General features: G+C 34.8%; 1 protein-coding gene across 2 annotated transcripts in view; it reads left to right on the forward strand.

The window, feature by feature from the left end:
- LOC150108576 (ubiquitin-conjugating enzyme E2 T-like) overlaps positions 1-21,629 on the forward strand; it is a 111,712-nt gene that overhangs the window by 87,716 nt on the left and 2,367 nt on the right. The window contains exon 5 of one of the 2 annotated variants that reach the window (XM_090416018.1): positions 10,472-10,570. The exons of the other annotated variant lie outside the window; for it this stretch is intronic. Coding sequence (XP_090272144.1) covers positions 10,472-10,570 — 99 coding nt within the window. The remainder of the gene's footprint in view (positions 1-10,471; positions 10,571-21,629) is intronic. 2 annotated transcript variants of the gene reach the window in all.

Raw genomic sequence — 21,629 nt, forward strand, 5'->3', positions numbered from 1 at the left:
CTACTTGCATTCAGCTCATGCTAGTATTCGCTGATACTGTGATAGTTTTTTATACTATATTCGGCATGAAACTCTCTGATTCCAATCTTTGAGTTTCTTATTCGGTTTTAAAACAATGTGGGATCTAATATCCCCTTAATTTAATTAATGTTTATATCGCCGAAATGAAGCCTGTTGGCTCTTTATACTTAAGTAATAACAGAGTATTTCATCCTTGATGATGAAAGGAGCTGGGAAGTCAAAGTTTGGTAGCAACAGATTTATTATCAGTTGTTTTAGATGGAGATCATAAGCTGCTTATAGCCTAGCCACACCACATTTATTTTCTATAAATACCTTTAAGGTGTGTATAGAAAATAAATATGGCAAGAAAAAAGATAGAAAGCTTGAAGCTGTGAATGTTGAAACTAGATTAAGGTAAAGCAAGAATTCTGCCCACCCTGAGGTATACTGAATCCAGTGCACCTGTAACTGACCTTATATTGGTGAAACTGGACACACAATAAAAAAAAAGAACACAAACAGCACATAAAGTTGAACAATTTTGGTAAATCAGGTCTGATCATGCTCTTAAAATCCCAACTTCTGTATCAAGTTCTCTAGCAAACCCTCAATTCAGGACTATGAGCAATAATTTCAACTCTTATTTCATATATTGGCTACAATCAATGCTGTTTTTGTTCTGATTTACCTGTGAATAATTCCAAACATAACAGAACTCTAGCTTTGATGATGGCTTTGTTTCTTTACCAGTGAAATGATTATTTTGGTTTATTTATATTAAATTGAAGTTATTACTCCATCATTGCAGTTGTATCCATAATTTATAATAAGTTTCCATATTTAATTTGTCATCTTCACAAAAAAATGTGCCTAAACAGTTGAAATGCTTTACTTGTTTTGTAGGTTTCCCATTCAGGATGAAGCTGTTTTCAGCATATTTTCAGGCCATTTTCTTAGCATGTCTCTCTCTCTTTATTGCTGATTTTTCAGTGAATTTTTTATTATAGGAGTTATTCAGTTAAACTAAGGAATGCTGCAGACTTGCATTGGATTTGTTTAAGAGTATAACATTATCTGCATAATATAAAGAACTGACACCTCAGTTTGATATCAGACCTAATGCAACCTTCCTTCATAGTGTGTGACCTTGTCTGACACCTGATTTTATATCTGACTGACTATCTTCCTGTACCTTCTTCAATTCTACCTGCCAATCTAGCTCAAATATATAGACTATATGTTGCTCAATATTATTATTATTATTGTTGTTATTAAGAGAGACCTCCAGGGAGTCAGCGACTCATCAAGGGGAGGGGCATACAGTAAAGGTTATGTAGAGTGATACACAGGATAAAGTATAAGCTAGAGCATATGCAGAAATGTCTAATGAGTGGTTCAGCTGATAACAAAGAAAGGCGTGTGAGAAAAGAGAAAGGAACGTTTAGCCAAAAGAGAAGGAAAAGATTAAGGAGAGAGAGTCTTGTACAGTGATTCTATCATAAGAGGTGGGATTGGTAAGATGTGCAAAAATTAATGATGTTAGTGAGGTTGTTAAAGTGCAAAAGGCTAAAGTGAAAGAGATGATTGTTGGAATAAATGATTTGAAAGGAGAAAAGTATGGTATGAAAGAGTGACTGTTGAAAATTTTTCCACTTGGTTATACTATAAATTAAAGATACCAAGAAGTTATTATTCTTGGTTTAATCTTTTATCCAAGTGTAAGCAACAAAGTTTGCATGTGAAGTTACTTTACAACTGGGCTACTTGTATATAGAGCCTAATGACTTCACATTCAATTTCCTTAATATCCGATGATGCAGTGCACATATTTGACTACTTTTATATGGAAACATGATTTCTGCATTACTTCATCTGTGGTGTAACTGCTGGGTATAACTCACGCTGATGAGACCGCAACGAAGGTCGAAACTGGTCTGGATAGTGGCCCTTCCCATAATGCATAGCATTATACATGCAAGGATATGTTTTGGTATGTTGCAAGTAAAGGGAGGAATGTTTATAGCAGAATGATTTTAGTGAATGCTGATGGTAACTGAATCAGTCGAAATAGAAGAATTACTAAGTGAACACTCTAAAAGAGTATGTAATGCAGGAAGGAGACATTGCAGTAACAAGAGAAGCAAATGCCTTTGATCATGTTTAATCTAAGTCTCAGCTCTGGATTAGTCCCAGGGGGGGGGGGTGGATAGAGGGGAAAATAGTTCCATTGCATAAAGGTGGCTCCAAAACTGATATTGCAAATTACCAACTGATCAACATATCAAAAGTTGGTCAAGAGCAAAATACAGGAATGGATAGACAGAAAAATACTATATGAGGTGCAACATGGTTGTACGAAGGACAGGTCATGCCTCAGTAACTTGCTCACTGTTTTATAGAACAGTGACAGCTGAGTTGTATAAAAGTAAAGGATTTACAGTGATACTACTGGATTTGGCAAAAGCTTTTGACAGGATACTGCATGGAATTCTAATCAGTAAACTGATGATGTTTACTGATTAGAATTGGATGGATATAAAGTTGAAGTGAATAAGAGGGTGGTTGATAGAGATATCAGAGAGTAGTTTATTCAGGAGTAAAGTCCAGTAGAAGGCCTGTGACTAATGGCATGTCACAGAGTTCTGTTCTTCAGCCACTACTATTTAATTTGTTCATTAATGATATATTAAGGGATCTGAGAGGAACTGTTCAGTTGTTTGCTGATGATGCAAATCAGCAATAGTTAATACAGATGTTAAAATTTTGCAGGATGATTTGGATAGTCTGGCCAAAGAAGAATAGATGTCAGTTTAATGTAGCATAGTGTAAGGTTATGCATTTGGGGGGGGGGGGGGGGGATTACCACCTGTGTACCGCATTGATGGAATTATACTCCTGGAAATTGATGAAGCCAGGGATTTAAGAGTGTTAGTGGATAGAGAGTTAAAGTTTAGAGGGCACATTGTAAAAGTGGCAAAAGCAGCTCATTGGATTACTTGGTTACTGAAGAATATCCTAACAAGCAGGTTATTATACCTCTTTATATAGAGCTTTGGTAAGACCACATCTTGAAAATTTGTGCAGCATGCAGATCTGGTCACCTTGGTTTCTTGGAGATGAGGAGGAGGTCGAGAGGATCCAGAGACAAGTTACCAAGATGGTGTCAAGTTTATGAAATGAACCTAATGAGGATAGGTTAAAGATTGTGGCTTACAAAAATTGGTTGACAGGTGGAAAAGGGATGATATGATTGAAACATACAAATTACTGAAGGATTTTTCAAGATTAATACAGAGGAAAGTTTTCAGAGCATGCTTTTCAGTGGGAGAACTAGGGCCATCCTTGGAAACTGGGATAGAGAGTAGTTAGCAGTGGTGTCAGGACTAGATATTTTTTGCTTAGAGAGTGGTGAATGAGTTGAATAGGTTGATTGCCATCTTTTGCATGTGCCCTGACTAGGAATGAGTTCAAAGTATGATAGATACTGCACAAATGTTTAGGGCCTCCCTCAATGAATAAGGATTCCATGAAGTAGCCCATAATAATAATAATAATGCCATCTGTATCAATTGTCATAGCTGTTCTTGAATTAATTTACACTACTTTTTCCTGTTTGAAAATTTGTAGACTGCATTACTAGAAATCTGTCTTCATTATCAGTATTCCATAATCCTGATATTGTTTTTAATACTCTCCTTTGCATTCTTTCTCCACTGTATGAGAATCACTACAGAAACCAGGAGACCTGTATGCAATAGTCACTTGATAAGTGAGGTCCTATCAAGGCCTTGCAAAGGGACAAAATGACTTCCTTATCTTTACGTGTCAAGGTTCGTTTCAGCATTGCAATTATTATCTGGGTTGTATTTTAAATCTTTGCTATATTGTCCTTGAACTTCAAATTCCTATCTACTAAAACTCCAAGCTCCCTAGCCCGATCAGTTTCTTCTAGCATAATCCCACCAATATAATACCACATTGGATATCTAATCACACCAGAGTGTATGACCTTATATTTATTAGCATTGAACTGATAACCATTTTCATATGCCCCCACAGTTCCAGTTTATTCAAATCGTTCTGCAAGTACTGCATATCAGCAGCACACCTGATTACCCTACTTATCTTTGCATCATCAGCAAAGAGCTGTATGTTGCATGTCAAATCCTTCCCATTGTCATTAATGTACAGATTGAATACCATATTTACTCGAATATCACTTGCCCTCACATATATCTCGCACCCTTTTACTTTATGGAAAAAGAAATTAAAACATTTCGCATATACCTTACAGATGAAAAAAGTTAAACTTTAAGAAATAGATAATTAATGTTGTTATGGCAGTTTCAGATATTTTGGAATTCGGTTGAAGAGAATCAGCATTTCAACTCAACAATCGTCGGCTTGCTTTTGTTGTTGAGTCGCATGATCTTTTGTTAATACTGCACCAATCATGTGCATAGAGATGGAAGCAACCAGTAGAGGAAATGTGGGAGTGAGAAAATTGACTTCTACTCGATTGACTGCGCAGAGGTGATGGTGGAGCAGTGAATGAAACGAGGTTTAGGTTCTATATGGAGTGGATGATTTCGCCAGAAATAATTACCAAGAGGTTTTTTTTTTTAACCATTTCCATTGCCCTGGATGGGAGCAAAGATGATGCTATTTTGGTAGATGATCATTTGTTTTAATTTAATTACAGAAGCATTGTTGCTAAAGATTCAAATATATCACATGAAGATGTGCAGCCAATTGCTTAAATAACGTTGGTAATTAAAATTTAAATACATTCATTTTATTTCATTCATTTCATGAGCAATTATGAATTATAACTACTGAGGATTTAATTATAAATGTCGATTTGTTTTTTACTGAGAAACTTTAGTTTCCAAAAATTCCTGCATATGTCTTGTACCACGATTTTTAACTTTCATTTTGACAAAAAAAAGTATGAGTTATATTCGAGTAAATACACTAACAATGGACCAAGGACTAATCCTTGTGTTACACCATTGGTTACTAAATCTTGCAGATTTACAGTAATAATATTCACATCTCCCATAAAGCTCTTTTTGATATCTGTCAGTCAGCCATCCTTTTATCCACACCAATATTGCATAATCCAAACCCATATTCTACCATTTATGCTATGGTGCTGATAAGTGATACTGATTTTGAACAATTGTTTACAGGAGATAGTTAAACATGTAGTGCTCTCTCCTAGTATTTTGTACACTCCATGGGGAAATTGATGAGTGAAGTCTTCAGATTGAACCTGGATACAATCTAATGAAAATGCTGATTAACTCAATCAAAAGCACATGTAGTACATTTGTATGAACAGATAGAAAAATGTGAATACCATGCTGGATACAGGGAGTTAAGATTCATGAAAAGAAGAAATCATATAAAAAGTTCGTCGCTAATAAGTCATTTTGTACTCTGAGAGAATATAGAGAAAATTGTATAACAGCTAAATAAGTTTTCAGAAATACAATACTGGAACGCACAAGAATATATTTAATAATAATAGCTGTCTTAAAATACAAATATTGTAGTCTGAAAATAAGACTGCCCTTGGTCAGTGAAATAAGGCAAATCTGAAAGGTAGCACATTCAGCAATGGAGTTCATCTACATGATACAAACCACACATTTTGCATTGTTAAGAAAAAAAAAAAAATATATTTTTTAATGATTTGTTGATTTATTCTTTATTTATTTACCAGTGAAGGTAGGTTTGCAATATACTGAACTGGATAGATAGCTTAAGGGAGAATAGGAAAGTAGAAATAATTAGGTAATTAATTTTCCATCTTGTAGATGTGAATGTTTTTTCAAAGAAAACTCAGAGGCCTTAGTGTATCCACCTAATCTGAATTAAAACTATTGCATATCCTTACTGAAAAGTAGAGTCTGATTCTCAGTGATTTTTATGATTGTAAATAATTATTATTGCTATTATTGTATGTTTTTTTTTTTTTTTTTTTTTTTTTTTTTTTTTTTTTTTTTTTAGATTACTATTTAATTTTATGTCTTTCAAATGTTATTTCTAGCATGCGTTCTGTGGAATGGCATGAAAGCAGAATCCTTTTTTTTTTTTGAATATTTGGCTTCTTGATTAGGATGGTCTGTTCTTTTCAGACTGTAATATCTATTTTAGGAGAGTTATTATTACTACATATATATATTATTTTTGGATATTTATACGAAAGGCTAAGTTATAAAAGTTGCTGCACAAAGTTATGGGAAACTGTTGAAAAGACTGTGGATAGTAATGGTAGAAATACACAGCAAACTTAGCATAGTGAATTTTTGTTGGAGTTTGTTCTTTCTAAATGATAATGATTGTTGTATATAGCAGACTTAGTTTCTTCAAGTTTCTGGGAAAAACACACTTATGAATGTGATCTCATCATCAGATTCCTTATATGTGACCTCAATGCATACTGAGAATACAGGTATTACTTGGTTTATGCCAGGGTTAGGTTCTTGAGATTTCTAGCATAAATTGAAGCAAAAAATATATGTAAATACATTTGGTTCTTTTCCAAGATTTTCAGTAATCAACATAAAATACTTGAAAAATGTTTTATTTTATAAAATTTACACTATAAATTAAAGATACCAAGAAATTATATACTGTATTTGCCGACGTATAAGGCGCACATTTTTTCTTTGAAAATAGGTCTGAAAACCAGGGTGTGTCTTATACGCCGATACTCAGTTTTTTATTATTTTCATTTCTGGAAATTTTCTCTGTTCCGAGTTACGCGATTTCTTTATTGCTTCCTTGCGGTGTGTGTGAGCATTCCAGTTATGATTGGTGCGGTATTAACAAAAGATCGTGCTACTAAATGACAAAGACAAGCTGACAGTTGAGTTGAAATGCTAATTCTCTTCAACCGAATTCCTTATATAATATCTGAAACACATTCACTATATATTTCTTCATTTTAACACATTTACTCAAACAAAACCATATGTTGCGTTGCCAACATATGGTTTTGCTTGAGTCATACAGCATTTTCTGTGGGAGGGGAGACATGCGATTCATTAGTTAGTGCTGTTTTTATCACAGTTGTCTCTAATTGCACTGTTTGTTGAGAAACATGGCACAGCCTGCAGATGTCTATGTACCTTATTCAGTGATACAATAGGAACGTCTTACGATCTCGAACTTCACGGATACATTGAATTTTATTCTATGCATTAATGATGCATAGCCGAAAATTGCCATGGACCCCCCCCAAAGACCTTTTGCGTACCCCCCGGGGGGGAGGGGTATGCATACCACACTTTGAGAAACACTGGCGTAGAGTTCGGTGGATGAGCATGCGCTGTCATCGACAATTACAGCTGTGTCCTGTTCGTTTAAACTTTCCAATTGTCGCAGTTGTGAACGATGATAAATTTCTGCTGTTAAATTTTCTCTAAATTTCTTGGCAAATTATGGCTGAAAAACGTCGGCATTGTTACGATATTGCATACAAGCTATGTGTGATATGCTAATGAACATGGAAACAGGGCTGCAGAGAGGCATTTCAGACCACCCCAAACTGAGAAAATGATAAGAACTTGGCGGAATCAGGAAGAGGATTTAAAAAAAAAGCAACTCATACTAAATAACCTACGAAGTGAACTGCAAAATGGCCAGAACTTGAGGCAGAACTGAATACTTGGATTTTAGACCACAGAAAAGCGGGACTTGTCTACAAAACTGATTATTCATCAAGTGAAAAGCGATAGCCACTAACAGAGGGATCGCCAACTTTACTGGATCAACATCATGGTGCTCAAGATTCATGAAGAGAAACCAGCTATGTATGCAGACTGAAACAAAAAATGTCACAAAAAATATGAAGAAAAAAGTATTGAATTTCATCGATTCATCATTAATGCAAGGAAACGAGAAAATTTTGTACTTGCGCAAATAGGAAACATGGACGAGGTTCTGCTGACTTTTGATGTGCCCTCAAACAAAACTAGATTCCAAGAGCACTAAAACTGTTACTATTAAAACTTCGGGACATGAAAAAACCCACTACACGGTTGTTTTATCCTGCTGTGCTGATGGGACAAAATTGCCTATTGATTTTTAAAAAGGAAGACACATTACCCAAAGAAAAACTGCTTAAAAGAGTGTTTGCATATGTCCATGCAAAAGACTGGATGGATGGAGGAGGAATGAAGTTATGGATAGATAAAATTTGGTCTAAGCACCCTGGTGGACTGTTGAAGAAGCCTGCCATGCTAGTATGAGATCAGTTTCGTTCTCACAGAACAGACGATGTTACAAATAAACTCAAGGAATTGAAAACTCAGCTGTAATTCCAGGAGGTCTAACTAGTCAGCTTCAACCTTTAGATGTCTGTATTAATAAACCATTTAAGGGATTTATGGAGGAGAAGTGGAACAGCTGGATGCAGTCTTTGGATTTTGAGGCCTAGCATTTTACACTTCTTATCATTTAAGAAGTGTGAAATTAGTAATGCACTGGATGGTACAAAGGACAATTTGTTGTATGAGGACTCAGATTCTGATTTAGAAGAGGTTTCAAGTGTCTCTTCATTTAGCTCTGGAGATGAATTTCTGGATTTTGATGATTAAAAGGTGGGTACTCTTTCCTAGTTAGATTTGGGATTTGTTGAAAGTAGACCTACTTATTACTTTATATTTGAAATACTGTAAATTCATTATAATATTCAGTGATAAAGTTTTTTCCCTAAAATATGTGAAAATATGTGTACAAAAAAAAGGGGTGCATCTTATACACCAGCGAATACAGTACTTGGTTTAATCCTTTATCCAAGTGTAAGCAAACAAAGTTTGTACCCAAAGTATTTTCACTTCTGAAATTTGAAATTGAACTGAAATTTCAGTTCTGAAAAAAGTTCCAATTTAGCGCAATTTGAAGTTGCTGCAGTCCTGAAAATACTTCGGTCTCAAACTTTGTTGCTTACACTTGGATAAAGGATTAAACCAAGTATATATTTCTTGGTATCTTTAATTTATTATAAAATTTATGTATTGAAAATTGTATAATTAAGAAAAATAAAATTTACTGCTTTAGAAATGATAGATGGTGCTAAATTAAAGGCATGACGCACATCTGACCGAGTTTCACCTTTTTCCATTTACTGAAAAACTTTCTTTTTTTTTTTTTCTTTTTTTCACTTATCAGTGATTTAAGTTGTTTTTTAGTCTTTTGTCCAGATGTACTTGATAAACACATGTTTTGGAGTAGGTATTTGAAAAACTGAGAGCAGGTGGGAGAAGAAAAAGAAGGCACTGAAGAGTAGGAGTGGCCATCAAGGGGGGTAGGATCAATCAAAATTAATCTTTCGGCATCCTGTTATCTAGATATCAGTGCATGTTTATCAGTTCACTTGCAGTTCTTAGTCCATTTGCTTTTTATCATCACATTTTATATTCCATTTTTTATTTAATTATTTAAATTTAAGGCCATAGTTTGATCATTTAGTATTATGGTTTTATTAAAATGTCGGGACCATCTGTGTCTAGAAAGTCGGGCAAAGTCATGTCTTGTCACCTCTTACAATCGTGATCTGTGAAAAGTGCAAAAGTGAAGTGGATATAAATTGAACTGACATAAATCAAGTCATACCTGTATCATATGAAGAGTTTGTTATCACAAACTTCCTATTGAAAATTTACTTCATCAGTTTTTTATCTGTCTGAATTCCAATATGATCAGATTTTATATTTTGGTCTTCTAAGGCACTTAGATCTGCATCAATGCAGATAGGCCACAGTTTAATCATTTAGTATTATGGTTTTATTAAAATGTCAGGACCATCCATGTCTAGAAAGTCTTGGTCTCTTTTCCCAATCCTGGCATCGAACACCTGTTTTGCTGATCTGTATTTCTTCGTTCTGTTTAAGTGATCATGCCACCTGAGATAAGCTTGACTCACATATTCCTGAATGCTGTGGCAAGCATCTTCCTAGTGTCCATTTTAAATATATTCTACAATTGATGCTATCTGTTTAATCCTCTAATTTTTCTCAGAACTCTCATATTTGTGGTCTCCAGTCTTGGATCAGATGTTTTATTTCTAATCCAGCTCTCAGATCCATAAGTTAAAATAGTTGTGAATACCTGTCTTATTTCATATAAATTTATTCAATTGACTACCTACCATAGTCTGCTTGTTTTGCTGTGTATTTCTGTATTTAATTTGCCATCTTTACTAAAATTGTACCTAAATAGTTGAAATGTTTTACTTATTCTATTGGTTTATAGAGATTTACCGAGTCATACATAATTTGGGAATATCCACTTTGTCTGAGATCCTGTATTGGACAGAAGAGTGATAATTGCTAATAATTATTATTCAGAGTAAACAGCATTAAGCATTTGCTCTTTTTTTATGTAGTTTTGTTTTAAAAGAGGATGTAGTTTTCTAAATACCGTTATGTTATATAAATGCTTTTATTATTATTAGGGAGCGTGGAAGCCATCTATCTGTATTGTTGGTGTGCTCACATCTATTCGGTTACTTCTGAATGAACCTAATTCTGATGATCCCCTCATGGTTGATATAGTAAGGGTGATGTTTCTATGATCAATACTTGCTTTTTTTTTTGTAAGCTGATAAGAAAATTAAAAAAAAAACTGTCATCTGTGCCATTGTTTTTATTTATCTTTTCTTTTTCTGCAAAGAAATTATTTTTATTACTCCAAGTGTGTTTATTAATTACGCAAGGTTCAATTCCGATTGGTGCAATGACTTAACCATTTCTTTTAGAATCTGAAAAATCACTGACTCAAGACCAAATAAAAAAAAATATACATTTAATGAAACTGAAAACTGTGTATATTGTAAATCAAATAAAAAATAATAGCTATAAAATTATTTAGATCCAAGGCCTTCTAAAATAAAAATATACTTCAGAGATCTCCTTTATCTTAGAGAATAAATTCTCTCTCTCTCTCTCTCTCTCTCTCTCGTTCTGATTCATTCTATTAATAGTTTGTTTCACATAAATCAGTCTATTAGTGAACATTTTGTTTTCCATAAATGAATTCCTACAAACAATAAATGTTCATTCTTTATTAAGTCTTTATTTCAAATTATAAAACTTATTAACATTCATGAGACTATACAGTGTTTCCTTTCGAAAGTATATTTTTCACTTGGTTAGACTATAATAAATTTAGTTTAATCCTTTATCCAAGTGTGAGCAAACAAAAGTTTGTGTCTGAAAGTATCTTCAGGACTGGGATAAGGTGGTACAACACCAGGCAACTCATTGCTAAGGTGGAGCAAGCTAACATCACTTCTATCTCAGTATTTCCCATAATACAAAACACATATCCTTGCGGATATGTATAATGTTATGCATTAAGGGAAGGGCCACTACCCAGACTAGTTTTGACCTTTATTGAGGTCTCTTCAGTGGGAGCCAGGCCAAAGTGGAGATACCAGACAGAAGCATTAGCAAGGTCATCTCTACCTATAGGAGTTGCCAAACGGTGTGCCACCTTTTTATTAAATTATTCTGGATTTATAGAAAGATGTCGAAAGTTTATTTTTCACTTGGTTAGACTATAATAAATTTAGTTTAATCCTTTATCCAAGTGTGAGCAAACAAAGTTTGCACCTGAAAGTATCGTCAGGACTGGGGTAAGGTGGTACAACACAGGCAACTCGTTTGGCAACTCCTATAAATAGAGATGACCTTGCTAATGCTTCTGCCTGGTATCCACTTGGGCCTGGCTCCCACTGAAAAGACCTCAATAAAGGTCGAAATTAGTCTGGGTAGTGGCCCTTCCCTTAATGCATAACATTATACATATCCGCAAGGAGATGTGTTTTGCATTATGGGAGATACTGTGGCACAGTATCTCCCATAATAATAATAACAAGGTGCCCAGAGAAAAGCTTTTCAAAATACTTCAATTTTATGGGGTGAATGGAACATTATACAGAGCAGTATATAGTCTATATTTAAGTTGTGTCAGCAGTTAGAATTGAACGAAATACAGGAAGGGTTTAATGTAAAATTAGGAGTAAAATAAGGATGCACATTGTCTCCACTCTTATTTATCATCTATGTGGATCACATTATGAAAGAAAGTGACATTAGGCCTGATGTTAGAATTGGAGACGTCAAACTTAATTCTTTGCTTTATGCAGATGATGTTGTACTCCTAAATACATCTAGTGGAAGTCTCTGGGATTCTCTAGTTAAATTGAATAACAGCTGTAACAAATATGGCATGAAAATCAGCAATAAAAAGACCAAAACTATGAAAATAGGTAGGATCATAGAAAGGTCCAGCTGCATTCTGAATTGAGATCCTATAGAACAAGTAAAATATTTCAGCTATTTAGGCATGCCTTTAGTGAGCATGAAAGGTTAAATCTGAAAATAGGCAACAGAATAAGCAAAGCTTGTATGGTGGGTAGTTAGCTAAATAAATTTATATGGAATAAGAGAGAAATTAATCAAAACATCAAACTAGCAGTATACAAGACGGTGTTCAAACCATTGTTAAATTATGGATCTGAACGTTGGGCTAGAAATAAAGAGCTTGATCAAAGACTAGAGACCACAGATATGAAGGTTCTGAGAAAAATTAGGGGAGTGAACTGATGGCATCAATGGCAGAATCATATTAAAAATGAAGATATTAGAAAGGAACTTGACATTATTAGCATTCAGCAGATCTAATCTAAGGTGGTACAGCCACTGAAATAGAATGGATGAAGAAAGGTTAGCAAAACAGGTTTTGATACCATGATGACAGGAAAGAGACGCAGAGGAAGACCAAGGTCTAGGTGGATTGATGTGGTTAGAAGTACCTTAGAAGCACGAAATGTTAGATATGACAATATTGGAGTTCTCACAAGTAATAGATTAATTTGGAGGAAAATTGTTGACAGGCAATTAATAATAATGTTAACTTAATTATGTAGTGCCGTCATAGTAAATGAACACCACTTTAGGGATGCATATCAGGAAACTGAAGATAATTTGCATAAATCTTAGGAACACTTAGTATGGAAATACCTCTCTAATTCACATGTTCAGTTTTATTTCCTTTTTTTATAGATGGGTATTATGAGCTCTACTATAATCGTCTGGAATTTGACCCTATGTCCGGACCTTCTGAATTAGACAGTGCATCAACTGTAAAACTTTTATACTTGCATATTTGAAAATTTCAGGTTTTTGATGGCCTTTTCTACTTTCAAGTACTGACATGTATTCCTAATTATATATTTGGCTTAATCCTTTATCCAAGTGTAAGCAAAAAAAGTTTGCATCTGAAATATTTTCTGGGCTGGGGCAACTTGTGGCAAAGGTGGGATAAGTTCTCATCATTTGCCTTAGTATCGCCCATAATACAAAGCACATATCCTTATGGGTATGTATATGCTCTGCATTATGGGAAGGGTCACTACCCAGACTGGTTTCAACCTTTATTGAGGTCTCGTCAGTGGGAGCTAGACCCAGAGGTGGTGATACTAAGGTGGAAGTGATTGAGAAGTCATATTTCCATATGCTAGTTATCGAAAGGTGTCACACCTTATTATTAAAATTCTCTGGATTAGAGAGTTGATGGAAGTGTTTTTCACTTGGCTGTGTTACCAATTATATATTTAGCTTAATCCTTTATCCAAGTGTAAGCAAACCAAGTTTGCGCCTGAAATATTTTCAGGACTGGGGCAACTCATGGCAACGAAGGATTAAGCCAAATGCATAGCATCATACCTACCCATAAGGATGTGCTTTGTATTATGGGAGATACTAAGGCAAGTGATGAGAACTTATCCCACCTTTCCCACGAGTTGCCCCAGTCCTGAAAATATTTCAGGCACAAACTTTGTTTGCTTACACTTAGATAAAGGATTAAGCAAAATATATAACTGGTAACACAGCCAAGTGAAAAACACTTCCATTAATTAAATTCCTGTTGAGTGTTTTCTTCCACCATGCTGTCACTGCTTGTTTCATTTAGCAATCTCAAAGTAATTACTGGAATATATTTATCCTCGGTTTTCATGTCACCTTTATCATCTCTGATTCAGTCTACAGTACTCTTTCCTCCATTTCTAAGCTTGTTTCAATAGCCTCCAGAATATTTTGCGACCTTCCTGATATTTATTTTCTATATTCTTGCCAAAGTCTTCCTATAACTTCTGTTTAGCTGGTTTTACACATTGGTTTGCTTTTTTACATTTTTCTCTGTATTCTCTAAGAACACAAGCTGACTTACTTGCCAGGAACTTTCTATATGATTTCTTCATTTCCTTCACTGTCTTGTTAACTTCCTGAATCCACCATGGAGTTCTAATTTTTCTATCCTTGCAGACAGCCTCACCACTTGCCTCTGTAGAAGAATCAATGTTTTCTCCAAGATTTGGTCCCTCCATGTGTTCATGGTGGAGGGACCTCCCAGTGATGGTACTTGTCCTTTTTGTTCTTATTCTTTTTCTGTGCTTTCCTTTCTGTATTCTTCGCTCTACTTCTCCTGAGTTTATTCTGTTTTCTACCACCATCACTTTGATCCAACACCATGCTGCTAGGTTTGCTGTGGATGTGTAATCTGTGGACTTCAGGAAACAGGGATTCCCACTGGTCTCGCACTACTTTTGACTCTGCAAAAAAAAGATTGGTGGTCCTGGATGATCCAGTCAGGATTATTTGGCTAGTGGGATTGCCAGCAAGGGTGTGGGGGAGGGTCTCCTCCCACATGGGCCAAGGCTTGCTAAAGTACTTTTATAACATCCAGATTAGCCCTTGTGTTCCACTCCTGAACACAATCACTGCTTGCTGGAGAGTGGATGGGGAACTCGGGCACATCAGAAGCTGTAATAAATAATTCTTAATTCATAAATTCTGTTTTTAATCTTACACTTAACAGGTGAATATCCAATTGGAAAAATGCTACTCTTCTTCATTCAGAAGGGTTTGAAATGGTTGGAAGGATTTCCAAAATCTATAAAGAAACTGTATTGAAGCATCTACAGTAGTACAATCAGAAAAATCACTCCATGCAACATGTATTGGGGGGAGGAATACCGATTACAGTTACTCCCCCCCACACACAAAACTAACTTTTCCAGAGGCATAATATCAGTGGGATCTCCTCGATGTTCCCAATGAAGAGAGATTCTCTAAACTCAAGGACCAAGGAGTGACAGCCATAAGAAGAATCCTGAAATGTAGGGATAGGCATCTGGTTCCCATCAGAAATATTATCCTTACATTTAACAAACAAATCCACCAAGATCTGTCAAAGTAGGAAATTTCAACTGCCCAGTAAAGCTCTATATCTCAAACCTCTTACAGTGGTTTAAATGCAGAAATATGGTTATTTTGAAACTGCCTGTTGTGGTTCTGCCTGGCAGTAAAGATTGAGAATAAAGATTAAGAGCAAAACTCCAAAATGTTCTGTGCGATTGGCCACCCACCATACTCCAGAGCATGCTAAAGGTGGAAGGATTAGAAGGAGAATTTAAAAAAAAAAAAAAGCAGTGAATCACTTATCAGTGGCAACAGCATCTGGTAAACCCTCTTACACTGAGAAGGCAGCTGTAAGAAAGTGTCAATAGGGATCCAAAACCCTATTGACAGATCAAGACCCTCTAAACAAATGGACCTTATTTCAGATGGCATGGTTACCTCCATCCTCCCTGAAGGAGTACAATATCACAATGTCTTGGATATTTTTCCTGATGAAGAAATGAGTGATACTGGCCATTCTCAATTCTCAAAAAAAGAAAAAATCCAAACTACTGAACACAGGAAGCCACATGATATCGCCAAAAGGAAATAATGAAAACATTCCTACAATGGAATTGTTGTGGATTCTCTCAAAACATTAATGACATCAGGTCCTCTTGCAGAAGTATAAAGCCAAGAGATAATCCAACATTACAAAATACTACCATCATTTGTAAAGACAGGATGGGGAATGGACATGTTCATGGAGGATTTACCATCCTTGTGGGCAACTACACCCTCCTTCCAGCAAGTCTCACTCAATACAAACATAGAAGCAGAGCTTGCAGGGTATTTCTCACTCATCTGGGAAACCGATGACAATTTATTTAGGAGTGATCACTTTCCCATGATATCCACCTTCATGTATGGGTAGCCATGTACTCCATCATGGATATCATGATGAAAAATTGAACAAGCTGACTAGATTTTGGATTGCTTAAATCTCACATTCACCAACTTGTTAGCTCTAGGAATGAAAATTTCTGTTTTTAAAAATGTTCCAGCATTTTATTTTGACAAAGAATGAAACTTGTCACATGACATAGATGGCCTTTTTAGAGCAATGAGTTCATTAGAGAAGATTAGTACTTGTTTGCTATAAAGCAGTTTTGTTGCACAATAGTTAAGCTTTTTGCACTTTGTGCACACAACAAGTATGAAAGAGACCTTTCAGAATATGTCTCAACTTGATGTAAGCAATCATTGGAATATTTTTTGTGATTTAAAATGAACTGCGTTAATACTTTGTCTGCAAGGACTGTTTATGAAGCATTCTCGTTTTTGTGCTTGTGACAGAATGACAATGACAGAACATTATGCCCAGAAAATACAGCCTTCCAAGAAGGTTTCACATATTAAATTAGATCTCATGAAAAACGTTAAAGCAGTGGACAAAATGAATCTGCATTCCAGTATATCTCACTGCAGGATTTTCAAAAATTTCAGATGACAAAGTTTACACTTTGAGTCCTAGACCAACTGGGACTTAAAGAACCCTGTGTCCTGGCCATTTTTAGTTCTGTTTAAAAAATTGCTATGCAGTATTTCTATGGAATATCCAAATAATTATTTTTTGTCTTTTAGTTAGCATCTTTGACAATTAATTGGAACAAAAATTTTAGTTATACATGTGGTATCTCCAGAAATGGGTTGCAAGAAATCAAGGTTTTTTGAAAAAAATAAAAAAAACTAATTTTTTATTAGTTTCTATTTATGTTTACTTCTTTAGAGTTCAAAATTCAACAAATTTAGTCAAAATATTGCTTAGATGTTATATAAATAATGAAAATTATAAATAAAATTTGTGTGTTATTATTATTATGAAAATATCATTTTACATAGGGGTGTACATCACTATAATTATTCACTATTGGCCACAAAAGTCGTGGTAAATTACTGAATTAGGCTATTCAGTTTTTGAAATGCCACGACCTCACGTGTGATCGCGAACACGGCTCGCTGGATTGCCTCAAATTTAGTCATCTCTCATTCGAAGTTTTGCCTCACTGTCGCTTGACTTGGAGCTCACATTTGTGGGGAGATCTGCTTCCTCTTGTTCTGGATCACTCTGCTCAATCATCTAATTCAGATCCTTTGTTATCGAATATTTCCTCGAGCAGTTGTTCTAATTCGCATTCAGTCAAGAACCATTTTACACCCTTGCTTTGGGCGCCACTGGGTCCTGGTCTGTCTATGGTGACAGAGAATTGAAACTGATCTCTCAGGTCACAAGAAGAGTCGTGAATCCCTTATATTGTTTAGATTGACGCAGCCAGAGTTATGATGGCGTGATGTAATATAAACATCAACACATGCGATTGTACATGATGCAGCTGATGGGCAGCCGTTATGATATACTAATATAAGTTCCCTTTTTTATTGATAAAAGTCAACCATCCTCATGGATAATGAAGCTGAAGGTTCAAATTTAACTAGACTACAGTCTGATAATGAATTTCAAGCATATATTATTATTTTCAGAATTTTTAATTTAGCAATGTAAATATACATCAATGGGATTCTGGGTTCACACGTGATCAGTGTATATTTACATTGATAGGACTCAAAGTGTTAAGGCAGGTATGTTTGCTGCATTTTAAGTTGGAGAAGTATTAGATTTAGAATGTTCTACAAGTTTCTGCTTTTCCATACTAACGTACTGTACGTTGAACACTATCTCATGTATGGAATTACCATTTTAAAAAAATGGAAAGAGTATATGATGCCTAGTCACTAAGGTGTGGAAATCATTTAAAGATGTTGGAGGGGGTTGGGACAATATTAATGCTGTAAATTATATAGAATTTTTTAATTAATTTAGAACACAAGATGAGGAATTAGGATGTTACTGAAGATTCACTTCATTCTCTCATGGACTTCTTTCCTTACAATACCAAACTTATTGTAAGTGATGTGAAAAATGAACAGTTTCACTAGGATATAATGGCACAATGTTGCTGTTAGAAATAGAATGCTAAGCCAAGAGTTCAGACATAGTAGTACCAATTGATATTTCTTTGCTCTACTTGCTTCTAGATTCTCTTTAATGTTTTGTCATCTCTACTACTCAGACTGCTGTTGGTGTCTTGAAGAAATTTCTTGTAAGCATCCAAAGATATTTATAAGCACTCATATACCTGTTGTTGGATTTCTGCTCAGGACATGGACTGGTTATTACTAACACCATGTTCCAACATAAAAATGTGCACAAATTCACATTGAGAGAAGAGGCAAGGAATAAGAAAAGTCTCATTGACTATGTTATTGTTGATAGTGATGTTTTCTCCCTGGTGCAGGACACCAGAGTGTACAGAGCACTTGAAATTGGAAGCGATCATTATTTAGTCTTGAGCAGGATAAAATTGAATTTCATATTTGAAAAGAATAACATGTAAGAAAGTTTTAAAGCGAATATAAGTTGAGCAGCTCTCAGATGTGAACTGTAGATGAAAATAAACAAAGATTATTGGGAAAAAAATGAAAGAGTTTGAGAACAGGAACCAAACCTTGTAGATTCAGTGGCAAACCTTGAAGAAAATCCTGATTGATTCAGCCAGAGAGGCATGTGGTGAGGTCGTCTGCAAGAATAGAAAAATCAGAACTCCATGATGGACACAGGAAGTAAAAGAGGCAGTGAAGGAAAAGAAGAAAGCATATCAAAAATTCCTGGCAAAAAAGTCAGCTTGTGCTCTTAGAGAATACAGAGACAAATGTAAGAAAGCTAAATACTGTGTAAAACTAACTAAACAAAACTCATGGGAGGACTTTGGCAAGAACATAGAAAATAAATATCAAGAAGGTGGCAAAATATTCTGGAGGTTGTTGAAGAATATGAATGGAGAAAAGAGTGCTGTAAAATGAATTAGAGATGATAAAGGCGAAATGAAAATGGGAGAAAAAGATATCCTTGAAATATGGAGTAATTACTTCGAAAAATTGCTAAATGAAACAAGCAGTGATAGCACAGTGGTAAAAAAAAAAAAAAAAAAAAAACACAACACAACAGGCATACAGTCAGGAATACATATCTATACTTGAAGTAGAAAAAGCCACCAAAGGCTTGAAATGTGGAAAGGCAGCAGGAGTAGATGATATTCGACCAGAAATGTTTAAGTATGGTGGTATAAAAGTCTTACAGTGGCTGCACTGCATAGTTCAGAAGGCGTGGACAGAGGGATGAATTCCCGATGATTGGAGTAGAGCTCTCATAGTACCCATATAAAAAGGGAAAGAAAACTGAATGTGTCATTACAGAGATATTTTCCTACTGAGTGTTCCTGGTAAGATTTATGCTAGTATACTTGAGAAATGGTTGAGAAAATTGTGGAAGAACAAGCTGGATTCAGGCCAAATAGAGGCTGTCAGGATCAGATCTTCATTTTACGACAAATATTGGAGAAATCATGGGAATATAACAAAGATCTGTATTTAAGTTTTGTCGATCTGGAAAAGGCATATGACAAGGTGCCAAGAGAGAAGCTATTCAATACGCTACAGTTATATGGTGCCAATGGGGGCATTATATCAAGCAATACTTAGTCTTTATTTGAGTTGTAAATCAGCAGTTAGGATTGAAGGAAGTACAGGAAGATGGTTTAATGTTAAATCTGGTGTGAGACAAGGATGTACATTATCCCCTCTGTTATTCATTATCTATATGGATAACATTATGAAGGAAAATGGTATTAAACCTGCTATCAAAATTGGAGATGTTAATGTCAGCTCTTTGCTTTATGTAGACGATGCTATATTTCTAAAAAAGTCTGCAAGATTTCCTGACTAAATTGAATAACTGTTGTAATAGATATGGTATGAAGGTCAGCAATAAAAAGACAAAGACAATGAAAATTGGGAGAATCGTTGAAAATGTCAACTGCGTTGTGAATGGTGAACCTGTGGAACAAGTAAAACATTTCAGCTTCTTAGGCACAATTTTTAGTGAAGATGGTAAATTAAATATGGAAATAGACAACAGAATCAACAAAGCTGGTATGGTAGGATGTCAATTGAGTAAATTCATATGGAATAAGAGAGAAATTAGTCGGAACACTAAATTAGCTGTATACAAGACAGTGTTCAAACCAGTTTTAACTTATGGATCTGAGAGCTGGGTCAGAAGTAAAGCACTTAACCAAAGAATAGAGACTGCAGATATGAGAGTCCTGAGAAAGATTAGAGGTGTGAACAGGTGATATCAATGGCAATATCATATTAAAAACGAAGATATTAGGGAAGAACTTGACATTGTCAGCATCCAGGAATGCATTAGCAGAGCTAATCTCAGGTGGTATGGTCACTTAAACAGAATGGACGAGGAAAGATTAGCAAAACAAGTGTTCTCCTGCAGATTGGCAGGAAAACTACCCAGAGGAAGTCCAAGATATAAATGGATTGATACTGTACAAAGTGCATTAGACGATAGAAATATAAGATCTGATAATGTTGAAGTCTTGACAAGTAACAGACTGATTTGTAGGAAAACTGTAGATAGGAAGTTAGTAATGATGTAAATTTTTCATGTAGTACTATCATATCCTATACACCCCTTGAGGGTACATGGCAGGAATTGGATGATGATGATAATATGTTTTTTTATTTTCATATTTATTGTAGTTATAATAAAATATGTAAGTACTTGCATATTTTGAATGCTAGTATTTATATTCATTTTACAAACTATTTTTTTCCCCCAAGAATTGTTTTATCACTGAAGAAGCTTGTGTTTTTGCATTACCATGGTGGATATAAAACAGAAAGATTACTATTTTTAAATTCTACATTGCTATAATAAATAATTTCACCCATTTTAATTTTGGTTATAAAATCTTTGTTGACCAGTGTAATTTAATGAATTTTTTTATATCTTAATGAAACACTAATACATCAAAGTATTTTCTTTTTACACACTTAGCTAAAAGTATGCAAGGATTTTTATTTGAAACACACTTGCATATATACTAATACAAAACAGATATTTCATCTGTTTTGTATTAGTATATATGCTTTTTGTATTAATATATTAGTATATAATTTTCTGGTCCCAACAATTTAGAGATGATTGGAAAAAACTATCCATTTCTACTCTTATGAGTGTTAAAAACACTCATTCCTCTTATCAGTGTTTTTAACACTCATAAGAGTAGGAATGGATAGTTTTTTCCAATCATCTCTAAATTGTTGGGACCAGAAAATTTATTCATTAAACCAAAATTAGGTAACACTGAGATAAATATCAATCTCTCTCTCTCTCTGTGTGTGTGTATGTATAAGAAGTTAGGGGATCAAATCCCATAATGGAATTTTGTGTAAGTCTTTATATAGATAATGGATATAGTTTAACTATATCCGTTATCTAATGTGAAATCA

Source organism: Typopeltis vanoorti, chromosome 3 (genome assembly GCF_054136105.1).
Source record: "Typopeltis vanoorti isolate ZY-2024b chromosome 3, IOZ_Tvanoo_1.0, whole genome shotgun sequence".
Lineage (NCBI taxonomy): Eukaryota > Metazoa > Arthropoda > Arachnida > Uropygi > Thelyphonidae > Typopeltis > Typopeltis vanoorti.